Source organism: Crocuta crocuta, unplaced genomic scaffold (genome assembly GCF_008692635.1).
Source record: "Crocuta crocuta isolate KB4526 unplaced genomic scaffold, BGI_CrCroc_1.0 scaffold13, whole genome shotgun sequence".
Lineage (NCBI taxonomy): Eukaryota > Metazoa > Chordata > Mammalia > Carnivora > Hyaenidae > Crocuta > Crocuta crocuta.
The window spans coordinates 5,175,011-5,183,683 of record NW_027530007.1 but is presented as its reverse complement, the minus strand read 5'-3'; the positions used below and the strand labels follow the sequence as shown (position 1 = coordinate 5,183,683).

Below are 8,673 nucleotides of genomic sequence, written 5' to 3'. Positions count from 1 at the left end.
CCCAAAACCAAGACTTTAAGGAGGAAGAGTTTAAGGTAGCTCTCAGCTGGGTGTCAGCTCACACTCTGGCTGTCCCCTGTCCTCCCTCGCTGGGCCCCAAACCAAGCAACTCACCCAGGGCTTCCGGAAATCCCCAAGGCCCAGGGAGTGAAGGAGGGAAAAACCCAAGAGTGGTGCCGTCTGGAACCTTCCATGCAGACTGTGTGACGGCCCCCAGACACTTACCCCATTCTGGCTGTTACAGTGCCGGGTGCTGATGATGGCCCCTGCCTCCTCGATCATCTTCAGGATGGTTCCGCCATGCACATTGCCAGCCACGTTGGCATCATCCGGCCGCATGATCCTAGGCAGAGGGGAGGGAAGCAGGATGAAGCCCCTGAGAAGGACGGCACTCATGAACAGCGACAACCCGGGGTGAGAGGGTCCTCCAGAGAGACCAATGGCTTCCAAAGAAGGAAAAAGAACTTTCCGTGAGTTTGGTCAGGGTGGGCTGCTGATCCGACAGCCCCAGACAAGAGGCTGCCGGGTCCTGTTTCCACGGGAGGGAGGAGGGCAGAGAGCAGGAGTTCATCCCCTGCACCAGCCGAGAAGGGGTGACAGCAGGGACCTTTGGCAGAGGCGGCAAGGTGGTGGCATGGCTGTTGGGAGTTCCCAGCACGCCTGCCCCTCCTGCTTCCCAGGCTCCCCAACGACCAGCAGGGCTGACTGAGCACGGGGACACAGGCTGTGACCCCTTGGACGGCGGACAAGTTGCCGGGACCGCTATCAGGAGTCCCGGGGGGGCCGGCTGCCCTGAGAACCGGGAACAAGTCAGGGCCCCGAGACTCCTGTCAGCAGGTGAGCACCTGTCACCTCCCGCCCCCTGAGCTCAGGGGTGCCTGAAGGGGCTGACTCCCTGAGGCTGAATGCTGGGAGCGCCCCAGGGTCAGGGACAACTGAAATGCCACCTCGTTTCCCCAAAGAAGAAAAACCACATGCCTGCTGTGGGCAGCCAGTGGTAGGGAAGCTCCAAAAATTCTCTGGAATCCCAAGAAGCCCACTTGGTGCTCCTAGAGGGGGCCACCCCGGCCAAGCTGGCGCTTTCCCAAACCACCGTCAGGCTAATGACACCTGCCTCTGCCACCAGCCTCGGGCCTGGAGACACAGATGGGTGAGAGCACATGCCACGTTCAGCGTGCCCACCACCCACCCAGGCTCACCCAGCGTGGCCCCCGGGGCCAGCAGCCTCGGCTCTGGGCCCCAGAGCTCTGACAGCTCTGCTCAGTAGCTCGGTCTACAGTCAGACCTACTCCGATATCGCTCCTGGCTCCCGCTCCTCCCAGCTGGGGTGAGCTGGGCGACCCACCCAAACTCTCATTCCTGCACTTCCTGGTCTTTAAAATGGGCGTAATAACTGAACCACTGCACTTGACCGTGGGAGGACTAGATTGCGAGAGATAATACAGAGAACGAGCCCGGCCACGGTGCTGGCACACGCCCAGTACAATAAACGTTCCCCGGGACTATTCTTCCCTCTGCGTGAATATTTAGCCAACCTAATCCAAGGAGGTCAGAAGCCATGAGACAGAGCTGGAAATGAGCTCTCGGCAAATGAGCACAGACATCCTGGGGTGACGGCAGACTGCTGCCCACCCCAAACGGGACCCCCTCCTCCTGGGGCAGAGCCGGCTCTGTGAACCAAGGCCCACGCAGGCCACCTGGACTTCTCACGCTGTCTCACCGGCTCGCGACAGCGGTCACAGTAACCTGCATGGTGGCCAGGGGAACCCCAGGGCACAGGAAAGAAGCTTCGCTTGGCTTCTCAGACATTTGTTTAAAACTATTTTCTTGAGTCAACTCAAAATGGACAAGGACATGAGTGTAAGACCGGAAACCATGAACACAGCCTTACGGGAAGCTCCTTGATGTCAGTCTCGGTGGTGGCGTTTTGGATCCGACGCCAAAATCAAAGGCAACAAAAGCAAAAGTAGATATATAGGACCGCCTCAATGTAAAAAGCGTCTGAGCTGCAAAGTAAATCACCAACAAAACGAAAAGCCCTGGGGCGCCTGGGTGGCTCAGTCAGTTAAGCGGCTGACTTCAGCTCAGGCCATGATCTCACGGTTCGTGGGTTCGAGCCCCGCATCGGGCTCTATGCTGACAGCCAGCTCAGAGCCTGGAGCCTGCTTCGGATTTTGTGTCTCCCTCTCTCTCTGACCCTCCCCTGCTCACGCTGTCTCTCTCTCTCTCTCTCTCAAAAATAAATTAAAAAAAAAAAAACCCGAAAAGCCCAGAATGGGAGAAAATCTTGGCAAATCCTGTATCTAAGCGGTTCAGGTCCAAAATACACAAAGAGTTCACACAATTCAACAGCAGGAAAAAAATAAATCTAATTTTAAAATGGGCAAAGAGGGGTGCCCGGCTGGCTCCGTCAGTGGAACACCCACCTCTTGATCTCATGGGTCGTGAGTTCAAGCCCCACGTTGGGCATGGAGCCTACCTAAAAAAATAAATAAAAAATAAAAAAGAGGCAAGGACACGGACTAGACATTTCTCTAAAGAAGACATACAGATGGCCAACAGGTACACGGAAGGGTGTGGAACACCACTCATCGTCAGGGAAAGGAGTATCAAAACCACAACGAGAGATCACTGTTAGAACAGCTATTATCCAAACAACAAGAGAGAACCCGTGTCGGCGAGAATGTGGAGAAAAAGGAACCTTCTCTTGGTGACTGGTGCTAAGAGTGCAAACTGGTGCAGCCAGTGTGGGAAACAGTGCGGAGGCTCATCAGAAAACCAAAGCCGGAACCATGATATATATGATCCCGCAATCCCACTTCTGGGTTTTTACCCCAAGGGAACACAAACATTAGCTCGAAAAGCTATCGGTGTGCAGCACAGTGGTCAACACAACGGCCGAGGCGCTGCCACATCGATGGATGAATGGATGAAGCTGACGCAGGGCATGGAAATACAGTGGAACACTACTCAACAGTAAAAAATAAGGAAATTCTGTCATTTGTGACAACACAGAGGGACCCGGAGGGCACTATGCTGAGTGAAGTAAGTCAGGGACAGAAAGACAACTACGGTCATGATCTCCCTGACATGTGGAGTCAACAAAAATGGACCTAGGAGAGGGAACAGACTGAACGAGGTCCAAAGACACAAATCTCCACTGTGAGAGAAATAAGTCCCGGGGGCACACGCCCGGCCCGGTGACCATCGTTAACAGTTTTGGTGTGTTTTTTTTTTTTTTAAGTATGAGTTAAGAGATAGTCAATTTAAAGAACAAAACTATTGGGGACGCGTGGATGGCTCAGTTGGTTGAGCGTCCAATTTTGGCTCAGGTTATGATCTAAAGGTTTGCGAGTTTGAGCCCCGCGTCGGGCTCTGTGCTGACAGCTCAGAGCCCAGAGCCTGCTTCAGATTCTGTGTCTTCTTCTCTCTCTGCCCCTCCCTGGCTCACGCTCTGTCTCTCTCTCTCAAAAACAAACAAACATTTAAAAAATTTTTTAAGTAAACATTAAAAAAAAACCCTACTGTTATCAACCTCTCTCCTTTGTAATCGTTTTCAACTTAGTGAAGGCCAGACGCTCCTTTGCCCACAGAGAGGCAGGTCCTTCTGCGGGCATAGGTACCGCAGAGGCCGCAGGAGGCATGGGCTGGCCGGGGAGAGCAGAGCCCCTGGGCTCTAGGGCGCTGGGGAAACCCAGCCTTTCCCCTCGGCCTTCGTCCTGCCTGTCTGTAGAGCACAGCTGTACCCGCCACTGCTGACCCACAGCAATGCGGCACGACCCGGGAGACGGGCAGAAGGGGAAGTGCTCACATCCGGCGGGCACTGAGTTAGACACTGATAAGGAAGCAGCCGAGACAGGAGGCTGGAGACAGTGGCTAGACCTGCGACCCTGTGAGTCCCCAGTCGCCCCACGCCATCAGCGTCCGGCGGCCCAGGACCCTGGGCATAAATTGGAAGTAAATGCCAGGAGCTCAGACAACACATTTTAGGCACGAAAGCTCACTGGGACACCTGCTGTCCCCCACCCTTCCTGGCCACCCTGCACCAAGCACCGACCTACTTCCCCAGGCCAGCTGGCCAGACACAAACCTCCCTCCACTGGACCCGATCCTGCCCCGGCACTCTGCAGTTACTGCGAGGCCAGCTCACTCCCCAGTCCCCTGGGCCCCAAGTGGCCCCCACTGCTCAGGAGCTGCCGGGCACAACTGCCCTCCAAGACCCCTGGCACACCGGTGTTCACTCCCTCAGGGCCTTCCTCCCCAGCTCACTCCCCCAGGGCTCTCCCCGCCGATGGCCTGGTCACCCCCAGGCAGAGTGAGGGCAGCCAGAACATGTGGTCCCTCATCCAAGCTTTTGTTTCCCCATTTTTTTTTAAAGTTTATTAAATTTATTTATTTTGAGAGACAGAGAGAGAGCAAGTGCGGGAGGAGCAGAGAGAGAGAGAGAGACAGGATCTCAAGCAGGCTCCGCACCACCAGCGCAAAGCCCGATGGCGGGGCTCAAACTCACCAACTGTGAGATCATGACCTGAGCTGAAATCAAGAGTCGGGCACTTGTAACTGACCGAGCAACCCAGGCACCCCTGTTTTCCCATTTTTAAGGCAGGCGCCCCTGTTTTCCCATTTTTAAGGCAGACACGGGTATGAAAAGTGCTTCTCTCTCCTCTTCGCTCTTAGAGCTTCCAGTGGAGCAAGCATGATGCCAAGCGGCACTGACCACAGGCACCTGGTCGGGGAGAGTTCTCTGCATGTGCCCGTCGCCCTCCTGGATCCCGCTGATCCTGCTGCCTCAAGGGTCCTCTTCTTACGCAGGAATCTAGTTCCCAGTCGCCTGCTCAGAGCTGCCAGGGCCTCTCTCATCTGAAGAATAAAGACTCGGTGCACCAGTGAGGAGCTGGAGGGCCTCAGGCATCTGGAACGGTCTCCGGGTCATGTGCCGCAGCCCCTGCCAAACCACGGCTGTCAGCCAGGCACACCTGGGCCTTCCCACCACCCTACCTGGACCAGCCTGACCCAGCCACACCCGACCCACGCTCTGGGAGGAAAGGGCACGCATCCACGAATGGGGGTGGGAATAAGTGGACACGGCCTCATGGAGGGCAGCCCAGCATCACCAAACTCCAGATGCGCAGTCGTGCCCCGATCCAGCAAGTCCCCCTGTAGGGGTGCATCCTATCGATGTCTCCGAACAGGAGTAAACCAGTCTGTTCCCCTCTGCCTTCCGCGTAGCCGGCCTCACAGCAGACACCTTGAGGGCAGGCCCCATCCCCGTTCCTTGGCCCCACACAGAGCTTTTACACTGGGTTGAACTGTGTCCCCCAAAAGATATGTTCAAGCTCTAGCTCCCAGAACCCGCGAAGGGGGCCGTATTTAGACATGAGTCTTTGCGGGGACGCCTGGATGGCTCAATTGGTTAAGCGTCGACTTCAGCCCAGGTCGTGATCTCATGGCTCATGGGTTCGAGCCCCGTGTCAGGCTCTGTGCTGACAGCTCAGAGCCTGGAATCTGTCTTCAGATTCTGTGTTCCTCTCTCTCTCTCTCTTTCTCTCTCTCTCTGCCCCTCCCCCACTCATGCACAAGTTCTCTCTCAAAAATAAATAAAACATTTAAAAAGTCTTTTAAAAATAAAAAAGGGGTCTTTGCAAATGTAATCAATTAAGATGAGGTCATCAGGGTGTGTGTCCTAATCCAGCACAAATAGTGCCCTTTAGGAAAGGGGGAAAAGCAGGGGCGCCTGGGTGGCTTAGTCGGTTAAGCGTCCGACTTTCGCTTAGGTCATGATCTCGCGGTTCGTGGGTTCGAGCCCCGCGTCGGGCTCTGTGGTGACTTCCAGCTCAGAGCCTGGAGCCTGTTTCAGAGTCTGTGACTCCCTCTCTCTCTGACCCTCCCCTGCTCACGCTGTCTCTCTCTCTCCTAGAAATAAATAAATAAATAAATAAATAAATAGGAAAGGGGGAAATGCAGACACACAGGGGAGCAGGCAGAGACGCGGAATGATGCATCTACAAGCCCCCAGGGACGCCATATGCAGGACACTCACTCACACTGGGGAGTGGGACAGAAGATGGCAGGGAGTGACACGGACGAGCCCGCAGGACCGGCAGGAGTGGCAGCCGCCCGGGGGCGCCACAGGGCCTGGGTCAGCCTCTCTGATTCTCACCCAAACACGTCAGTGCTACGAGGTAACGCTGCTGCGGGGGGCCCTGGTCACGGGGTGGGGACGCCTGCTTCCCTCTCCCACAGTGAGAGCTCCACTAGCTCTGAGGGAGAAGCGGCAGGCAGCACCGAGCGCAGCCAGATTTCCAGGACAGATGAAGACCTCTCAGGCCTGTCCCGAAGACAGCCAGAGCCTGCGGCGGCTCAGGTGGGGGCACGCAGGGCAGCCAGGGCTCAGGACACCTCACAGGCTGGGCCGGAGGTCCCTTCTAAATGAAGCTCCAACTAGAGAGGCAATGACGGGCGTCCTGAGCAGGGTCCTGAGCAAGGTGCCTCTGCCTTGACCTTGCCCGCAGCGGCAGCTTTCAAGCTTCCTTCGTGCTCAGCGCAGGGAGACCCGGAAGAGCGGGGGTTGCCTTGCCCACGGCACGTGTGGGCACCTCATGTTTCCAGGGGGGCCTCTGCCAACCAGAAGTCCGAGTGACACTGCTCATCCTCTCCAATGTGCTGCTCCAGCCCCAGAGCCCCCACCACAGTCCCTACAAGAGGCAAGGGAGGGGAAACAGCTGGCCAGGGAAAGTCCCTGGGGCTCTTTCAAGACCCAGAGCAGGCATGGGGGGACGAGGGCGCCAATCACACCGAACACCCAGGCTCACACTTGGGCTGGGACAGGGGAATGACCCAGGAGAAGGCTCCCGGGGTAGTCACGCACCAGCACTCACTGGTCATGAGAATCCAGAGCCCCTGGGGGCTGAGCAGGTAGGAGGCTCAGCAGTGCCCAGCCCAACCACGGAACCCCGCCCAACCCCGCCCAACCTCAGAACCGGCTGGCAAGAGAAAGAAACACTGTTGCCATCATCCCTGGGGCTCCATGCAGGAGGGACAAGGCTGAGCCCCACAGCTCCCCTCCCCTCTTCCGGGAACCCAGGGTTTGACCCTGCCAGGCCCTCAGGTCCCCAGGTGGTCACACAGAGGCTGGACTTCCTGTCCCAGCCTCCGTTAACCACCTCACGTCCCGAGTCAGCAAGAACCGGGCCAGGCACAGCTGTCCCCGGCCACATGAAGGGGTTGCGTCCTCTCTACCATCAGACCCCTTCAAAGGGCCCCCAGATGGCCCGTCTGCTCCGCTGGCCCCCATAAGAGAAGGGGGCAGACGCGACTTGGCAATACCTGCTTATCTGGGAAGCCATGCCTGCCAGTTCGTCCCGGATCCCGGGCCTGGAGAGAGGCAGGGTGGCTAGCGGCGGCCGCACACCCACCATTCCCCACCAGAATCACCATCCCAACCCCCGCCACACTCGCCACACTCAGCTGCCCAATCTAACCAGGAAGAAGACTCTATCAGAAGCCCGCTGTCATAGCAACCACACTTTGTAAATAGCGACAGCTGAGAAGTACGTCTTCCAGTATCCTGTTGCTGTGTCCGAGATCAAGAAGTCACAGGTACCTCTCTGGGAAGCCTCTGGGGGGCCGAAGGCGTGGGCAAACGCCCACCCAGCCTTTCTCAGCAGAGGCTGGGCCCCGGGCCTGGACCCACTGCAAGCCTTCTGAGCCTCCCAAGATGCAGACGGGGGAGGAGGGTCTCAGGCCAGAGCGAGACCCACAGCAAGAGGTCACAGCTGGTGCGGAGCCCCACATCCTGCTCAGATGGGCTGGCATCTGACACCTGTCCCCGAGGCCACCTCCCGAAGGTCTAGGGTCCAGGCGACCAGCCAGCTCTGCCAGCCCCAGGTCTCCCGTGGCCAACACCCCCTCCTGCCTCCTCCGTCTCTGGTGCCAGGCTGCCAGCTGCCAGCGACAGACCTTCCGTCTCCCCTCCTGCCATTTGCTGGGCAAGCCACTGGAGTGGCCGAGGAGCACGTGTGACAGTGCGGCCCTGGGGGAGGAGGCTGGACATGTAACTCTTACCCCCGTGCCCCAGGCCACCCCCACACAAGGCCGCTTTCCCAGGGATCCCGCAGCCAGGGCGCTGGGCAGAGCACAGCCTCCGTCGTCGGGCAGGGTGACGGCCACCACAAATGAATGAAGCTGCCTGCAAGCCACCGGAGGGAGTCCTTCCGGAAAACCGCGGTCCTGGCGTGGCTCCCGGGCACCTCGCCTGCCGGGCGGCTCTGGCAGGTTCTGTGCTCGAGAGGTAGAGCGAGGACAGAGCGGGGTGGGCCTGCCACTCCCCCTCACTCACAGCTGTCACAGGGGGCCCCCCAAGGTGCAGACAAATTATAGCTACAGGTCCAAGGACCAATGTCCCCAGTCTTCCCACCTTTACGTGAAGAGAGAGAGAAGGAAAATTCCAGATGGCCCAACAGCACAACCCCGGGCTCCACAGGGAGGCGGGGGCAGGAGGGGGCAAGGCTGCGCTCAGGGGATGGGCTCTGCAGGGATGGGGGGGCTCGCCAGCCACACTCAAAATGTCTACCTGGAGGGGGAGTCAGAACAGAGTCTGGACGGAAAACCTTCCCCCAAAGCCTCCCCCTCCCACACGGCCTGATGGGGGCCCTGGCACAATGGCAGACCCAG

General features: G+C 57.9%; 1 protein-coding gene across 2 annotated transcripts in view; it reads right to left on the bottom strand.

Moving 5' to 3' along the window:
* The window catches only part of ACOT7 (acyl-CoA thioesterase 7), an 86,138-nt gene that overhangs the window by 65,481 nt on the left and 11,984 nt on the right, over positions 1-8,673 (bottom strand). For both annotated transcript variants that reach the window (XM_077763879.1, XM_077763878.1), the window contains exon 2: positions 226-343. In XM_077763879.1, coding sequence (XP_077620005.1) covers positions 226-343 — 118 coding nt within the window. The remainder of the gene's footprint in view (positions 1-225; positions 344-8,673) is intronic.